Source organism: Amblyraja radiata, chromosome 17, assembly GCF_010909765.2.
Source record: "Amblyraja radiata isolate CabotCenter1 chromosome 17, sAmbRad1.1.pri, whole genome shotgun sequence".
NCBI lineage: Eukaryota > Metazoa > Chordata > Chondrichthyes > Rajiformes > Rajidae > Amblyraja > Amblyraja radiata.
Window position 1 is genome coordinate 5,142,313 of NC_045972.1, and position 19,670 is coordinate 5,161,982.

General features: G+C 40.9%; 1 protein-coding gene across 2 annotated transcripts in view; it reads left to right on the top strand.

Moving 5' to 3' along the window:
* Positions 1-8,557, top strand: part of znf469 (zinc finger protein 469) — a 484,255-nt gene extending 475,698 nt beyond the window's left edge. For both annotated transcript variants that reach the window (XM_033035649.1, XM_033035650.1), the window contains one exon: positions 148-8,557. In XM_033035649.1, coding sequence (XP_032891540.1) covers positions 357-8,531 — 8,175 coding nt within the window. In that variant the 5' untranslated portion in view covers positions 148-356 and the 3' untranslated portion in view covers positions 8,532-8,557. The remainder of the gene's footprint in view (positions 1-147) is intronic.
* Positions 8,558-19,670: the final 11,113 nt, after the last annotated feature.

The window sequence follows — 19,670 nt, forward strand, 5'->3', positions numbered from 1 at the left end:
GGGTGCGGTCTCGGGGGGCCAAAGGGCCTGTTTCCACGCTGTATCTCCAAACTAAAGTAAAGTAAAAAATATGATGAAACATGTCAGGTTTCATCCTGAATAATCTCCTGCAGTGAAATGATGCAATTTCTTTCTCTTTTCTTTCAGATGTCCATGGCAATAATGATGGAAGATTTGCAGTTTGTCTCGAAGAGATATGCATCTCCTTTTATGATGAGTTTTAAATTGATTCAGTCATATTTGGCTTGCAGAATGGTGTTACCGTTCATCAAGAATAACTGGCCATGCCTCTGAAGGAAACTAGAGTAATTTAGTATCGAGACGATAACAAACTCCTGTTTTTTGGTTTTGATATCATGACGGGAGACACACAGCATGTTTATGCGATTAAAGATTCGGACACTGATCCCAAACTGCAGCAAAAGGATGGCGGCTTTGAACATTTCAGTGAAAAGGATCGTAGAAAATTAAACAGCGGTAACACCAGCAGCCCTGAAAGCTGCAAGACTGTGCTGAATTGCGATTCCTTGAATCATTCTCATCTGCCCAGAAAGAACAAGGATAGCCATAACCAGCGAGAGGCTGTAATCAGGCCACAGCAGGCTGGACGAATTGACTTCAAGTCACTTCAGAGCAAGCCAAGGTTTTTGAGTGAACACACATGGTCTTCATCCAACAGTTCGAGTGGCAAAAGTAGTTCACAGTCACCTTACGGGAGAAACAAAGGGAAAGAGAAGAACAAAAGATACGGGAAAGGGCCGCACCATCTTTATAAACTGAATATTAATTCCCGATCCAACCCCACCATTGGAATCGCGTACCCACAGCAAAAGATTACGTCAGCAAAGAAACTAGAAGGAAAACGAGAACTTATAACAGGGAGCTATCGTTTCAACGTGCCCAGTATTCCCGAGAGAGAGGCAGAACTCCAACAAGAGGATCTCAGCTACAGCAGGCACTATCAGGAAGACCCTGCAAGCCATACCTCCACAAGTTATACCTCAAATACCACAGTGGTTGCAAATCAGAACCAAGGATCCAAAACGCACTCCCAGGGAAATGTCAACATTTCCAGAGACAACGCCAACTTCAATGGCAAATTGCAATATCCAGAATTCCATGGCAACAGGAATAATTCCAACATTTCGCCATTTTCAGTGGATTGGCATTCTCCGGATAAGCCATTTGCAGGTACTAACTATGGAATGTCCCCTCAGAAGCAGAGCACTTTCCCTCTTGTGGCAGAAAGCAGCAAGTCCAACACGCAGGGCTTTAGGTCAATTCCATTCCCATATCCACTACAACAATTGCACGATGTACCTGCTGATCCATTCAACAGTGAAGACAGTGGTCAATGCCACTTTCAGCAAGAATTCTCAGATGTTCCATTGCCTAATGCCCAGGTAGCACATAGTGGTTATGTCTTCCAGCTTACAGGCGATGGGAATGAAGACAGTGTGAGGAATGGGCAATGCGGCACTTCATCAGATGGCAGAAGCTACACACATTCTTCCCACCAAACTCAGTTTTTGCGTCCATCCAACCAAGGTACCCCTCATCGTGTATCTCACTACAAAGGGAATCATCCAAATGATATGAATGGTGCTATATCTTCCAATGGTGCTTTACCCTCCTCTGGTGCTGTATCATCCAATGCTGTCTCTTCTGTTGGTGCTAATGAACAAAATCAGAGTACTTTCCAAGAAAACCAAACCGTTTGTACATCAGACGCATTTAATTTGCACAATAATGGTATTGGATATGTGTCTATGAACAAAAAGTGCTCACCTTTAAAAGGCAACCGAGGCACTGAAAGAACGGACTCTCAGGGTAAGTCCCTGAGAAGGAATATAACACAAGGTTCTTTACCGCAGATGCACTTTCAGGATAAGGTTTACGACAGTCCTTCCAACGACAGTGTTCCTGACGGTTTAGTATCTTTTGATAAAAACATTTCAAATAAAATTCATAGTCAACCCAGGGTACCGCAGGCTTGGGAAGGAAACAAAATGTTTTCCACGAAGGACTACAATACCGCACCTTACACTTCAGTCGCAAACCAATTTTCATATCCATGTCAATCTGTGTCCAATTTGTCCCACGCTGACCAAAAGCAGCCAGCTCCGAGAAATGGTAATTCCAGATTGCCGTGGCAACAAATCCAGCTTACATCGGCAATGCCAAACCAAAATAGAATTGAACTTTCAAGGCAACTTACTAGTCAACAGCTGGCCTTTCCTCTCGGAGCCTCCGAGTGGCAAGAATGTAAGAAAGCACAGAGAAATCCGCCCGTTTGTAAGCCGGTAACTTTCCGTAACAAACGGCAGGTGAACTGCGAGGAGCTCCAAAACAGTAGGAACAGTGGGAATGGCCAGAACTGTAACACAACTGACGCTTTTGCATTCCGAAATGGTCTAGACAACACCAGTACCTCACTGTGCGATTCCAGAAATCCAAACAGATTCTGTGACCTGAACCCTGTTGTCCCAGCATCGGCGAGAGGCAGCAGTCATGGGTCTCTTACAATAGCCAAAAGTATATCAGGCTCTCCGTATCAGTCTCCACAATCTTCCCCAACTCTCAACACTGGATCTACCAGCACATGTTCCTCTCTTTCTCCAGTGTCCACGGTGTACAGTGCCAACAGCCCTCTGAATACCAACTCAGAAGAAAGTCATATGCCCACCCTAACTAGTGCATCCAGATTCTATCATCAGCACTGCCACAGCAAAGAAGACAAAAGCTTCACTTCCTCTGAACACATCAATGCCAACCTGCTACACCAGCATCATGACCCTACCAGAGGATTCGCATACTTCTCCACTGATCATTCCAGGGGAACTAAAGACAATTTATTATATATCCAGGACAACTCATTCTCACAACAAACTGCTAAAATCCATGGGTGTGCAGACGGCTTTGAAACTGAGTCCCAACCCTTCCCAGAACAGTTTTTTGCGAACTCCCTCAGCAGCGCAAACCTTGACCAACTGGACGTGCTGCTTACGTGCAAACAGTGTGATCAAAATTTTAACAATGTTGCTTCGTTTCTCGATCACCGTCAGTACTGTGGGATTCATTCAGGTTCTCACACCGAGCTGCAGGATCCAACCCGAGCTACAGAGAGCAGGCGGCTCCATGCGGAGTCAGCTAAAGGAACAGGTCTCCACTCAACCCGGGGTGGATCTGATCCACACCAGTCTTTACTTTGCCTAAGCAAGTCCTGTGACCTGTTGCTAGATGGCGAGGCTGCGTCTGATCCAAAAGATGATCCATTTAAACTGAATATTTTTAGCGGAGCAGGATCCGGTTCAGTTTTGCTAACAGCCTCTGATTTAGAGATTGACGACGCAAAGCTTGATAGCTTAATCAATGAGACTCTGAATGGTCTCGATTATCAGTCTGATAATGCTGAAATTGACAGTAGCTTCATAGAAGCTTTTGCAGATGATGAACTATCCACGACAAAAATTGCAGGAAACGGGATGGCTTTCAAGATGAAGGACTGCATGCCGTTAGAAAGCAAAGCTGTTAGCAAACTCACAGAAGCAGAAGATGACCAATCCATACAGATCAAGACCGTCTATAATAATCGACAGAGTGACAGACATAGGCAAAGGAAGGAAAAGAGCAGGCATCATAACAGGAAAATTGAGAAAAAAGATTCAACAACTTCTGTCTTATCTAAATCCTATTGCAGGCGGGTGGATAAATACAGTATTAAAAAATGTTCTCATGAGAGTTCTTTTGATTCCTTAAAATACACCAAACCCAGTACAAAGCTCATGAAGCTGAAAGGAGGCAGGAAGCTTGACACCGATGCTGCACTTCATCGCAGGATAAGTGAAGTTTTGTCTCAACCTGCACAAAATGAGAGAAAAAAGTGTGAAAGAGACAAGCACAAAAACAATGGCGATATCCGGGATACCATTCACTCAACCCCTTTAAAAATCGTCACTGTAAACAGCCACTCCAAATTACACCGGCCTGCTTTAAGAGATATTAAAAAAAGGAAATCCAGCAACCGAACTTGGAGCAAGGAATTGATTCATAAGATTGTACAGCAGAAGAACAAACTGCACAAGTTACACGTGAAAAGCAATAAGAAGTTGCACGTTTCTCTCGTGAACGAGCAGTTACTTTCACACCAACGCAGCAGTAAGTTGGGAGAATATGACTATGTTTCAGATTCGGACCAAGAAGCAGAACCTCCCGGCAGCAAATATCTAACGCCGTGCTTAAATCAACTAGCCAAGTACAGCATCACGAGAGAGCACAAAACCAAATGTGGGAGAATGGAGGCGGAAGAATCCTGGAGATATATAAAAATCAAGAAAACTCCAGAACGTGGCATAGGAATCGAGGGACGCAATCGAGCAAAGAGATATCATAGCAGTCGGCTCAGAAGGAGAAGGAGCCAATCTTCCACCAGCAGTGAATACAGCAACATTACCAGTAGTTCAAGTGAAAATACCAACAGCCCAAATAGTGTAGAACGGACAGACTCAGATAATGAGAAAGAGAAAAATACCGTAGAGAGTAAGCATTCTACTTTTATTTCAATTACTGATCGTACGTATAAGGCTGAGTGCATTGGACCAGATCCTCTGATTGATGAATCAGCTAGAACTTCAAAAGAGAGTTCTATGAACCAAGCAGTTTTTTCAAGAACCACAAAAGAATTTGGTTCAGCAAAATGTTTATTTTCAGGAAGAGGGTCCCAGAGTACCAGTCACACCATGACACATTTATATGACCACGGTGGGTCACACAAAATGGAGATTGAGGAGCAATGCATTGTACATTCAAACCCAAGTCATGTTGAGCTTAGTTATAACGAAAAGAGACCACAGACCAGTGAGTCTTTTGAGAAAGATCTTGCCACGACAAGTAATGAATCTGTAGCACCGAATACTGAATTAACTTTTGATCAAAGAGATATACAAAAATGTTCTTCTTGTGAAGATAGCATTGTTGAATATTCTACTGCCGGTATAAATCAAAATAATTTAACACATACCACAGAGCTGACTGCAGACATGAAAGATGAATTAGTAGATGCAAGCAACAAAATGAAAGACAGTCTTGCTGGATCGACTGGTGCCTATAAGACAAATGTTGGATGTTTTCATGATAATTCATCTGCATTTAATATTCAAGTGTATGATGATGCAGCTCAGAACACCATGAACAGAATGTACAGTGGGCATAAAGATTTAGAAAAACAGCAAACTGTTGCTTTCTCAGAATCTCTGGCTCGTAGTTCCTCACATCTGGAAGATATTTTTTTCTGTCAGAATGAGAGCAGTGGCAATTATTTACAGAAGGATCACATAAAAAGGTTCATAAATGCATATCCAAGTGAAAAATGCCCAGCCAAAATGAAGTCTCCAGTATCTTTTCATACCCCAGGAATATTTGGTGACATTCCCATATCAAATTTTAATAGTCAGCTATACACAGACACTTTGGTCAACAAGGAAAACTATTATCCATTTTCTTGTAATGGTGATAAAGAAGGCGGCGGGGCAGCTTTTCAGTTGCAATATCCATCATTTCTGGAGCAGAAGGATTGGAATTTGCTGCCAGACATGTCCACAATTTTGCCGGAGGACATCACACATTTCCAAGATCTCTCCGTGCAGTCAGCGCAAATTAAGAAAATTTCCCCGACAACGGGATCATCCCCTGTTACTACACCGCCCCTTCTGCCCGAAAGGCTAGATGACCAAAATGGTTCCTTCGTCGTACCCTTATCAGATGATGATCTGGAAATTAAAAGGTTGGTGACAGAGCTAGAAAATCAACTGCAGGCTCCTCAAAGAAATAATGAAACTCCTGTTGCCCAAGACGGTACTGGGGAATATATGAATGCAAGTTTAAAGAATCAAACTAGTCCACCTTCATCCCTGTGTCTAGAGCAAGATAAATGTAATAGGCAGACTGTACATGCTCCAAATCATCCGTTTAGCAATGGAAATATGTATATGCATTGTAAGGGCACAGTTTTGAATTCCCCTAAAGTTGAACGCCCCAGTTCCGTTGGGATTATTGAAGATAATGAAGACATGTGGACTTGTCCCTTCCAGCTTGTGCCATTAGATGACTTCCAAACACCTGACAAAGTCCATGCCAACCCAAGATCTCCAGATAAAGATAATCAATCCCATTATCCAATCCATCCTGAGGAGCCAGGAAACAGAAAAGACGATGAAACCAAACACAGTGCCGAAGAAGAAAGCGGAGTTTCCCCTGGGAGTTACTCGGAGAAAACGGAGGAAAAATTGGAGAACCAGTACTACACAGAAAATCTAATTGCAAATCTTGCAATCATGTCAGATACTGTACTAGGCAAAAGCTCATTGCAACAGAGTACAGACGGAGAGCAGGAATGTCAAACTGTGAGCGAGAGTAAAAGCTCTTCTGGCAGTACAGATCATGAGAAACCATTTAACCTGTCTCCTCAGTATAGATCTACTGAATGTCATGTTGCAGAGAAGCAATCAGAAGCTGAATGCGAGGACGTTTTGTTCAGCTTTGAAAACCCAGCAGCCTCACCTTGTGTGAATACAGTTGCCAGCGATACAGAAAATGATTTCAGTGTCACAGCCGTTGATCATTCACAGGAGGAACAATATGTAAACCATCAACAGCAAAACACATCTGACAACCAGTCAAGTGGAAAAAGTGTAATATCTGCCTTTCTATCGGAGTCTGAAGAAGCCGATCAATCACTTATCATAACAAATCAAATCACTACCTCTGACAGATCACCAGAGACAAAATATAAAGAAAGGATAAATGATACCATCAGTTCTTCATATGTTGGAATAAGTCCGACTGAACAACACAGCAGTGTAAAGATTGCACCCGATTCAAATCCCCTACAGCAACTTCAGCTCTTTGTTGCCCGTACGGCACAATGCAATGAAGAATTAATGATGATCTCTTGTTATGCAGCCCAACACATTCCAACAAACCACTCTTTGAATGGCAGCATCAATTCTGAGCGATCTGAAGCGGTTTTGAACACTGCTCACAATGTGGATTCCACCATTAATCCGATGGACAATATCTTACAGAGCATTGGCACAAGTAAATGCCAAATTTTGGATGTTGATGCAAACACTAGTGCTCAGAATATTTTGCCAAAGGTGCCGAAAGATATTGCTGAAACTGTGACTGAAAATACCGAAGACAATTCTGGTGCATGGGAGCCTGAAGACTGCAGTCGAAGTGACAATAGTGAAGAGCAGCCTGAGATTTCAGTTCAGATTTTAACATCGCAGATCCCTTTAACCAACCATTTAACGAAAACTCCACATTCCCAAGAAGGTGTTATTGACAGTTCGGAGTTCGAGGGAAACCCATGCAGCTTGTTTTCATTGAATGGGACGAATGTAAATCCACCAACACTTGAGGAAAAAGATTTGATTCAAATTGCAGACCATTCTCAAAATTCCACTCAAAACTCTGTGTCATTTTTTTTTAATCACCAAGAAAAAGCAGAAGAAATGGCTTTGGATATTTTCAGTGATGGCGATGAAACAGAAAAAGCAACCAAGCAGTGTTTGAACGCTTTTGAAGAAACCTTGGAACCCGAGCAGTCAAATTGTCCTTTGTCACAATCATTTCCATCAACAGAAACTAGCTGTGATGTAGAACCTCCGGTTAAACACTTAACCGTAAATGACATGGCTCAGTCCGAAGCTTCATCAGATATTGCTCACCCAGTGCCTACGTTGGAATGTCATGTCGGTACAAGTGAAGAATCGTCTGTCATTGATGAAAATGTTAATACCAGCAGAAATGACCACTCACCTGAGCACGGCTGCTTTGCACAATCTCCGGAAATGGGAACCGTAACATCCTGCACAGAAAGCATTTCGGAAAAGCAGTCTCTCTCCATTGCGGATAATTACTCCAATATCTCACCTGCGCACATTGATAAAAGCGACCAGCAAGAGCCATCCAACAGTTCTAAAGATGATTTTATTCCAAAGAGTGATGGGTGTAAAGAATCACTGTTGTTTCTCCATCTTGACTTCGATTCTCAAGACGCTGAGAGAGGTGCCCTTGGCTGTATCGCTAAACCTCAGGAGAATGTAACAGAGCACGATCTTGAATATAAAGTACCAGAAACACAAATTCACGATGGTCACTCTGCTTTAAAAACTGACTCCGGTGCAGAAAACATTGCTGATATCTTGTTGTCTAAAATAAATGAAGAATTGCCCACAAATATAACAACTAATGGAAACGCAGCAAAGGATTCCAATGAAAATACAGATGACAGTGAGCATTGGTCATTTTTGGGAAAAGACATAAAAGGTAGTGATCATAGATCCTTTGATCAAACTACATCATTGCTTACCGATATGCACATTTGTATGGAAGCAAAATCTAATGATTGTACTCTTTCTGAGATGTTGACTAAATCGCCGCCTTCTCATCTAGTCGGAGGTGCGGGTCTAGAAATGAATCATTCTTCTGCCCCTTCAAATGATTCAGGTGCCGTGGTCGAAAGCTGAGCATTCCAAGTGCAACTATGCTGAAGTTTTGGGTTCTAATTTCCATGAAAATGTCCCCCCTTCTCTTCAAGGTCATTTGCTTGAGCTACCGCCATCTCCCCAACATGTGTCGGATCTAAATTTGCACAGTTCACCCCTTGTTGATTCAGTTCCTATGGAAACTTTAAACAAGCATTCGAACACTGACAATTCCAACAGACCAACCAAAAGAAAATCAAGTATTGAGACAAATGCACAAATCGGTTTTCTTACAGTGGAAGAAAAACCTGAAGAAAATGTACAGATCAGTCTACAGGATGAAGTATTTACCAATGGAACGAAGCAGATGGATAGTAATTTATTCATAGACTGCAATGATGGGATTATCAATGCACAAACCCTGGCCATTGACAACACATTCTGTTCTTTGTCAACAGAGCAACTGAATGGTGAGGTAACCCCAATTGCAAATAATCATGGACAATTAGATGACTGCTCTGATGAGAAGATTGTTAACCAAATAACAAAAGTTTCTGAAGAATTTGGAGGTGAAAGTGAATCGCGTGATAATGCAGACTTGGATTCCAGTTCATCGTTGCCGATGACCGAGCCTCACTCAAGTGAAAAATCAGTGGAGAGCGAAAGTGGTGAAAAAGACGGAGCGAACAGCGATGATGTTGTACTGAGCAGTTTAATGTTGGCCAAGACACTGAATGATTTGCATGGCAGTGAGCAATTAGATTTGGCGGCCAACAATTTACTTCCAGAAAATATTTCCGTGACCGACCCGCAGAAATTAATTGAACCTTCCACTCCTCAAACCGAGCAAAATCTACAAACTGTCATAATGTGCAATGTCTGTTCTGCATCATTCAGATCTAAACAAGGCTTGGTTAGACATAAAGCCATCAAACATCGCTTAAAAGGTGAGAAAACAAGTCAAAATAAAGTAAACAGAATTCTGGCGTGCAGCATTCCAACAACGGAACCAAATACAGATTGGCAACAAGACACAGAAAACACCTTGTTTAGTGCATCAGAAAAGAAAACTCACATGGACATTCATTCTTTGGATACTCCTGTTAGCCAGGAAACTATTCAGACTGACCATCATCTTTTCTTATGTGACGATAAGCACAGTGAAGAAAGTAATTCTACGCTTGCACAAAATGAAATTGGTTTCCATTGCAAAGAAAATCAACACCTCGAGGAAGTTACCGACACAAATGAAATTCACGATGGGCATACAAAAGAGGACCCAAAGCCTTCTGTCATGCCATCTGAGCAGGATATGGGAACAATGGCAGGCAATGAGCAAATTGAAGCTAATAAATCTGCTAAGCTTGGCATTTCAAAATCTAAAAAAACTATTGAATGTTCGAAGGAAGATACTAAAAAACAAATATCTAATTCAGTCAACTCAAAAGATATTGTAAGGCAATATAGGAAAAAAAATCCCAACACTTCAACTCCAGCAAAAGAAAAGGACAGGAATGTTGGAAAAGATGAACAAGAATTGGTTTTTAATGGTGAAATTGTGCAATCTAGCAAGCAAGTGGGTGTCAATTATGGAAAAATAGATGAGCCCTGCCCTGTGTTAGAGCTCCAGGTAGTGACAGAATCACGAGACAGTCCTATACATCAACAGCAGATGGAAAATTCATTATCAACAAGCAAATCAATCAAAATGTGCATCACACCAAAAGAATGGACATCACGGCAGAAGTCTTCAAATGACAAAACAATAATTGTAGAAGAGAAAGTATGTAACCTGATTAATGTTTCGCTGAAAGAAGACCCATGTAAGAAAGAGTGCAATGGAGAACTTGAATGCCAGATTGATTTTCCTAGTAAGTGTTCCTCGAATGAAGGCAGTCAGAACACCAAACCTATAAAAATAGAAGAAGGAACCAGTGAGAAGGCAGTGGGATTGCTGCAAAAGGCTATTGCCTGCCAACATTCAGTATTCAGTAATCCAGTGCCCAATCTTCTCAATGGTTCTCCACTTAAAATACCAGAAATGGACTCTCAAACGGTGGGGGATCTGAAAAATGATGAAAGTTTTGAGACATTACAGAAACATGCACCATCCAAACCCTGGAATGAATCAGATTCTATTGACCTAGAGCTACCCGTTCTGGAAGTAATTGCCCCACCCTCAGATTCGCAACATTTTTCAACTATGGATAGTGCAATATCGCAAATATTTTCGGAAGACAACTCAGTTGTCAGAAAAAGGTCTCCAAGAGTTTATGGGAATAGAAGCAAAAAATGTAAAATGGAATCGAGTACCTTTAAAATGTTTTCTTCGGGTTTTGTGGTGGAAAATAGTGAACAAGTTGTTCGGTCCTATAATGATCATTTGATAACAGATGACACCATCATGTCGCATACAAGTAATGACAGTAAAGCAGTGGCAAATAAAAATACTTCTGTTTGTGGTGAAGTTACAAGCTCCAGAGATGTGGCACGTGAATGTAGCAGTGAAGATGTCTTAGAAGGTAGTGGAATGTCTGAAAATACAAACAATAACATCATGGAGGTACTGTATCAAAACTGCAAAATAGAGTCAATGACAGACACTGTTCCAAACTCCACAGTTTGGAGCAATCCTCCAGAGGTTGTGGACATCTCAGCACATGGTGACACGACTTCATTTGAATCAACTTCAGAAAAAACGATGAACTCACAACAACATGTGCCAAACATCCAGCCACAACTAGAGGCCACGGAATCTTCCCAACCGATCGAGCCTTTTGAAGGGCTAGCCTCTGGTCCATGTATTCTGAGGAGTATAAATGTCGGTGATGTACAAGCCTTGAACCAAGGCTATGAACATCCAGACGGGGATCCGCACAATTCCCCCGGGAATAAGTCTTCTATTTTGAACGTTGCACATGGTACGAGTGAGGAGAAAAGCCAGAACTTAAAATTCTCGAAGGGTAGGATGGAGGAGGGGAGAACGGTAAAGAATCGCGGTGACATCAGTATCAAGTCCAAGGATAAGCAGTACAAGTGTAAAGTTTGCTTTCAGTGGTTTCTCACTCTGGGCGAACTGGACTTTCACAAACTCTCACACAACCCTTCCCCACCCCCAACATGTTACATGTGTGTTCAACGGAAGTTTAGTTCCAGAGAACAGCTGAGGGATCACCTGAAGGAAAAGCATGCCAAAAATAAAGCAGGCATTTGGACGTGCGGTATGTGTCTGAAAGAGATCTCAGATGTCTGGATGTACAATGAACATTTGCGTGAGCATGCTACTCAGTTTGCACGGAAAGGGCAAGCCCAAAAGTCAGTAATTGGATTATCAAATTGCTTTAGTGAAGATAGTGCGATGAAAAATTTCTTTCACACGCTCCTCAATAAAAAGCATGGCAAATCGAAAACAGTTGACTCAGTCGCAAAGTCCCTGATTAAAGAAGCCAAAGTTCTGAAAGAAAACCAAAAGCAAACTGGGAAAAATAAAGACCAAAGTGAAGCAAGTATTAAGACCAAGCTGAATTTTACAAGTGCACTTAAACTCTCAGCTTCGGCGAATCCAGAGCTTATGCACAAGACTGAACCAATACAGAAGAATGTTTCAATGCATCCTGATTGCAAAGACCCTTCGAGAGATTGCCATCATTGTGGGAAACAATTTCCCAAACCATTTAAGCTTCAGCGACACTTGGTTGTTCACAGTTTGCAGAAAATTTATCTCTGTTATAAGTGTCCCATTTTCTATTTGGAAATGCAGGAGCTAAGAGCCCATCTTAAAGGGGAACACCTAGTCATAGAAGAACCTGAGGTGAAACATACAACATTGTATACCTGTGAGCTCTGTGCTGATGTTATGCATGTCATCAAAAAGTCTTTTATATGCAGCACTTGTAACTACACCTTTTCAAAAAAGGAACAGTATGATCGGCATATGGAAAAACACTTGGAAGGTGGAAGTAAGACCCACAAATTCCGAGGAGTGATGAGACCTTATGTTCCCCTGCAGGATGGACATCTAGACCCACCGAGCAATCTCACTCAGAGTTACTCAAGTGCATCCATACCACCCAATAAAAAACAGAAGACTAATCACGATGGGCTGACTGAAGTTAACACAGAAAATAATATTCCGGCTATTTCTTCGATTGGTTTAGATCACAGTGTTTGTGAAGGTCCTCCTGAATTCTCACCGGTTGAAGTAAATGATAAAACAGAAAAGATGAATGTTTTGACACCAACTCGTACAGATGTTGTGGATGATTTTTCCGAGCTGCTAGTGGAACTGGAGCAATCACAGCCAAACATTGCAGATTCTCCACCATGCCTTTCCCCAGTTGATTCTCTTCCATTATGTCACGAGCTGCATTTAGATGATTTAGCTGCTCCACCCATGCCGGAAGTACACAATCAGGTCTACGGAGTGGCAGCGCCTTTGAGTCCAGTGAATGTTCAACCGAGTAATCATTCAGCAAAGGAGAAGATCAAACAAGAGGAATCCTATGATAGTTCGAAACAAACAAATGACCTCCAGAAAATACCTTGCAATAGCCACTTCAAAATGGCCGCTGCTGAAAAGGCAAAGCAAAGTTTAGGTGAATATAAGCCTTCGGAGAAACTAGCTAAAGATTCGGAACCAAAGATTAATCAGAAAAAACGAAAGGAGCAAAAATCTGCTTGTGTCAAAAACAGTAATAGCTACAAGTTAACTGTAGATGAAGGAAATAAGAAAAGAAAACAGGTAAAAACTGAATGCATGAGGAAATCGTGCATGCAACAAGATAATCAGAGTACTACAACTACTAGAGATGAGCCTACAGGCAGCCATCTAGCATCCAGAACCAAACCGTGGACAAATAATTCACAGTGTAAAAAAAATGTCATGAATTTCTGTCCACTCAAGCAGCCGGAAATGCGACCGTTCATTGGGGAATACAAGCACAAGAAAGAGTTAATCTCGAAACCTCCACTTTATTCCAAGGGAGGTGCTCAGTCTGTGAACAGTTCAATTAGAAAACATAGATTGATGCAAGGCGTAAAGCCTGTTGAATCAAACAGCTATCGGACAGCAGAATCACAGAGTAATCTTCTCAGCCAATTATTTGGACAAAAACTAACCAGCTTCAAGATTCCTTTAAGAAAAGACGCCTTGGAGTGAATTAATGTAGCTGATTCCGTGAATTATTGGTGATTGAAAGTTCTGTGGAAAAAGAACATAAAAGCCTTAGATTTTCTTCAGCATTATTTCTACATATAGCTGGAATTACCTTGCACAGACATCTCTGTGAAATACTTCACTTTGTGTCCGAAATATTATTCTTTGATTTACCTGTTTTATCATGTACTCATTATGACTTTGATGTTGCAACTGAGAAAATGTAATCATTTTGGGCTGATGAGAAATTGCCTTAATCAGAGTACCACAAGAGTACATATGTTCTACGCTACTTCCAAATGCCAATCTATAAAATGTAGTTCATTTTGTGTCAGAACTATTTTATTAATATTAACTAGCATCTTTTTGTTTCAGTAGATTTAATAGTGGGTGTCATTGAAGGAACCATGTCACTTCTGGATATTATCCACACATTGAATAAAATGTGTTTCTAATGTCATAGCCTCTCTTGACACTCCCTTTAGCCATAAAATGGTCACAAAATGCATATTTTATTCAGATTAATTTGTGTTTTTAGGCATGTCAAGAAGCCTCCGACAAATCTAAAGTGAAGTATGATACCTCATTCCTTTTTTCAGGTTTGCTGATCTATTCCCGTTTACTTTTGCTTTCATTCTACACTCAGTTAGTCAATGTAAACAGGCAAACCATTAACTGTACTGCAATATTGCCATGTCACTTTTCATTCAACTATTCTGCAATATTGCCATGTCACTTTTCATTCAGCCCTTCCTGTACTTAGAGTCCTGGAGTCATAGAGTGATATAGCGTGGAAACAGGCCCTTCAGCTCACCTTGCCCATACCGGCCAACAGGTCCCAGCTACACTAGTCCCACCTGCCGCCGTTTGGTCCATATCATTCCAAACCTGTCCTATCCATGTACCTGTCTAACTGTTTCTAAAATGTTGGGATAGTCCCAGCCTCAACTACCTCCTCTGGCAGCTTGTTCCATACACCCACCACCCTTTGTGTGAAAAACCTACCCCTCAGATTCCTATTAAATCTTTTGCCCTTCACCTTAAACCTATGTCCTCTGGTCCTGGATTTACCTATGGGCAAGAGACTGTGCAACAACCCGGCCTATTCCTCTCATGATTGTATACACCTCGATAAGATCACCCCTCATCCTCCTGCACTCCAAGGAACAGAGTCCGAGCATTCTTAACCTCTCCCTATAGCTCAGACCCTCTAGCCCTGGCAACATCCTTGAAAATCTTCTCTGTACCCTTTCCAGCTTGAAGGTTTTGGCCCTGGATCAGCACACCTTTTCTTCCATCCATTACTCAGAATATCAACAATCTGCCACCATGATCTTCTCATTACGTTGACCTCACCCGTTCCATCCAGGTAACTCTATTCTCAAAACCATTGTTGATTTTCCAAAGCTAAATTCCCAATCTTCCTCTTACAAACTATTCCAAAACTGTCCTTGACCATGCTGACATTTTGTTTGTCACCGCCTCTCTGTCCCAATCAACCCGTGTGGATCTTAATTTCCAAACGATTAACATCACCTCCACCAACAATGTGTTTAACTGCAACTAATATAAAAATCTGAAAATATTCAGTAGATCATGCAGCATCTGTCAACAAAAAAAAAACAGCACCAGCGAAGTGTTTTGTAGCATCTGTGAGATTTTTGGATGAAGCTGAACTTCCAAACGTAGGTACCATCTTGAACAAATTCCTAATGTTGCTTGTTATTAAACCAGCATCAGTCATTTAACTGAAAATTGAGTGGATAACCATTGTGACGAGTTTTCTATGTACAAGCTTGAACGTACTTCCACATTTTATCCTGTGAAACAGTTGCTAATTATGTTGGTGCTCGCATAACTGAAATTCTAAACTTGCTGCAACGTTCATTCCAAGTTTATACATCACTGACACACAGACACTGTTGTTGCAGATATGTTCTACATATTTGCTTCTACTTAATGAAAGGGGTTCACTTTACATTAGCTCTGAACAACAATAAACAGTAAAGGGTGCTATTTTTTGTAATGTGAATGCCGTCTTCCTCAAAGCATAGCAATTGGAACAGTTGCGTTATCTGTTGGAATTACAATGTGCTGTTTTGTTTAATTGAAAGTTTGTAAACAGATTTTTATCTTATGTATAAATCTTTAAAATTTTATGCTTATTTCATTTGGAATACAAACTCAGGAGCAAGAAATTATATTTGATGTTATGGTGAACTCCCTTATCAATGGGATATAATGTATGCACTGAAGTTATGATGCAGACATTTAGAGTATGTTATGGCTGTCCAGCAAATGTTAGATCAAAGGTGCTTTATTCTGTTTGATATGTATCTTTATAACATATTGTGAAATATTTAGGTCATTTACTTTTGGTGCAATGCGTTTATCAGAAATTTATTTTAGTATCGTTGGAAAAAAACATTTGCTGTCTTCATTTGTAAGTGTGTTGCAAAAGTGCCTTTCAGTGTCATATAAATATTGGTTAGTACAAACTACAGATGCATCTTTTTTACAGTATTGTATACATGTATTGGCTGAATTAAAAAAATCTTTATATGGAAAGTTAATTCACATCGCGCTTAAATGCAGTTCATTGTGTACATATTACAACAGTAGTTTGCAGAATTCGCACAAAGCAGAAATGCTTTAAAACTACTTCTGTTTAATTTTTTGACCAATTGCCTTTGCAGCTTACTGTAAATTTGCAGATGATATTTGCACATGCACTTAAATAAATATTTTCAGCATGTTTCATTCAAACCGGAAATTTGTGAATTATTCTACTATATTTATTTACAATTGTTTATCTTAATGTTAAATGACTGATATTTTATTAATGCATTTATAAAATTGTTTACAATGATACCAAGTGGAAGCACATTTTGGAAATTTGCAACGTGCACAGCAAGTGATTTTCAAATCACAGCATTTAGATGCTCAAGATACGCTTTGTATCCCAACAGAAACTCAACATTTGAAATGTTTATCCCTTATATATTGATCAGAATGTATACGAGTTTATTTTAAATGCCAATACAGAAAAGACCAAAACACTATTTAAAATGCAGGCTCATGACAAGTTCATACTGTAGACTATCTTTTGTTCACAATCAATTTGTTTCTGCATCATTTAAGTGATAAAACAATTTCACTTGATGAACTGCAGATGCTGGTTTAGACCGGAAACAGACACAAAATGCTGGAGTAACTCAGTGAGATAGGCAGCATCTCCGGAGAGAGGAAATGGGTAACATTTCGGGTCGAGACCTTTCATCTGAAGAAGACTCGACCCGAAATGTCACCCATTCACTTGATGGACTTGTACACAAATTCATATTTTCCTTTGCACTCTTCCTATTATTGGCCTAAACTCCTCAGCTGGCCCGCCGGCTGGGCTTGGTGTGCAGTCCAGCACCCGGGCCAACTCATCATTCACCCAGCCAGGGCCGAGTCAGTCAACGAATTGCCTTCGGGAATTTGTCCCGTATTTTGACCTTTTGCCCCTTATTTGGGAGTGAGAAAGTTGGCGACCTTACGCACGGAACCAGGCCACACACATAATGGAATAGATTTGAAATATTCTTTCCTTCACACGTTCTTTCATCAACCTCTTTCATTTTTTATGTTGGGCGTGTTGTCTCTCTGGAGGTTTCTATAATATTATTATGATGGCTATTTTTCATATCAAACTGCAGCCCTTTGACAGGTTTATCTCCATGCATGTTATCATCAGGGTGGAGCATCCGTTGTTGATTGGGCAAAGAGGTTGCCACGATTTTGAATTGTTTATTTAATGACTATCTTTCAGTTAATTGAAATTGGTTCAGGCTCAATCAGGAAAGAACATTAAAAGCTTTAAAATTTTATAAAATATATGGAACTAAGGAAATAATGATTATATATCCCGTCACTGAGATTTGAAAACTGTGCACCATTATTTTGTTAGCACAGTGTTAGGGCTAGAATATTACCAGCAGAGATATTGAGGAAGAGACATGTTCTATTCCATTCCTTCTCTCCAGAGATGCTGCCTATACCTCTGAGTAACTTCAACATTTAGTGGCTGTCTTTGGTTTAAACCAGCATCTGCAGTGTGCCTCTTTCACCCATTTCATGACTTTAAATTCTGAAGACGTTGGGCAAAATCCAGTTTGGGCTTCATTGTCACATCTCAAGAGCAAGAAACGGGATTGAATTCGAGAGAAACGTGTTGTAATTTTCTATGCATGAATGGGTCAGCTAACCGTTTACTTCAGAAGTAAAATTAGGCCCAGCTGCAAGCTACTTGCAATTTGTTTAATGAACACTAGATGGCTCCCTGTTAGTTGATTCACTTGTTATAACTGCATTGCTTTATTATATATTGTCAGAATATTCTAAAGGTTCTGGAAATGTTCCAGACTATGTTCTAAATGGGGTGAGAATCCAGAAATCAGAGGTGCAAAGGGACTCAGGAGTGCTGGTGTAGGATTCCCCAAAAGATAACCTGCAAGTTGAATCGATAGTAAAGAAAGCAAACTCAATGCTAGGTTTTATTTCAAGAGGGCTTGTATACAAAAGCAGGGATGTAATGTTGAGGCTCTATAAGGCGCTGGTCAGGCCACATTTGGCTTTAAATTTGGCTTTAAATTTTGAGCAATTTTGGGCACCACATCTCTGGAAGGATGTGCTGGCTCTTGAGAGGGTCCAGGCGAGGTTTACAAGAATGATCCCAGGAATGAGTGGGTTAACCTATGGTGGGCGTTTGTCGGCACTGGGCCTGTACTCACTGGAGTTTAGAAGAGAGAGGGGGGATCTCATTGAAACATGCAGAATAGTGAAAGGCTTGGATAGAGTGAATGTGGAGAGGATGATTCCACTAGTGGGAGAGTCTAGGACTAGGGGTTAATGGCCTCAGAATTAAAAGACGGTCTTTTAGGAAGGAGATGAGGAGAAATGTCTTTAGTTAGAGGGTGGTGAATCTGTGGAATTCTTTGCCACAGATGGCTGTGGAGGCCAAGTCAGTGGATATTTTTAAGGCAGAGATAGATAGATTCTTGATTGTTACGGGTGTCAGGGGTTATGGGGAGAAGGAAGGAGAATGGGGTTAGGGGGGAGAGATAGATCAGCCATGATTGAATGGTGGAGTAGACTTGATGAGCCAAATGGCCTAATTCTACTCCTCCCACTTATGAAATAATAAAAGGTGATCATTACCAAATTAACAAGTTCTTATTCAGACAATACTAATCCAGATGTACTCAAAGTATTAGTGCATTAGTGTATTCAGCTCTCAGTCTGAAGTCTCTACCCGAAATATCACCTATTCCTTCTCTCCAGAGATCGCTGGTCAGTGCGGACTGAGAGGGCCCAAGGGCTTGTTTCCGCACTGTAGTTCTAAATTAAACCAAAGATAGCTTCTCTTTAAATTATACCAATCATTTTGATTAATAATGTTTCATAGTAATCATGGCAGATTAAACAATAGCACAAGGTAATAACATCTAGACAGTCAGAAACTTTTTTTTCCAGAGTGGAATGTTCAACGCTAGAGGGCACAGCTGTAAGGTAAGAGGGAGAAAGTTTAATGGGGATGTGCGGTGCAAGGTTTTACATAGAGAGTGGTGAGGGCCTGGAACACACTACTGGGGTGCTGGTGAAGGCAAATACAAGTTTAAGAGGCTTTTAGATAGGCACATCGAAGTGCAGGGATTAGAGGGATATGGATGAGATGAGATCAGTCTAACTTGGCATCATGTGTTGGAAGGAACTGCAGATGCTAGTTTAAACCTAAGATAAACCTAAGAAAGTAACTCAGCGGGTCAGACATCATCTCTATAGAAAAGGAATAGGTGACATTTCGGGTCTGCAGATGGGTCTTGACCTGAAACGTCACCTCTCCAGAGACGCTGTCTGACCCGCTGAGTTACCCCAGCTTCTTGTGTCAAACTGTGCATCATGTTTGGCACAAACATTGTGGGCCGAGAGGCCCATTCCTGTCGTGTACTGTTGTAGGTTTAAAATGTACACAATTAAATTTG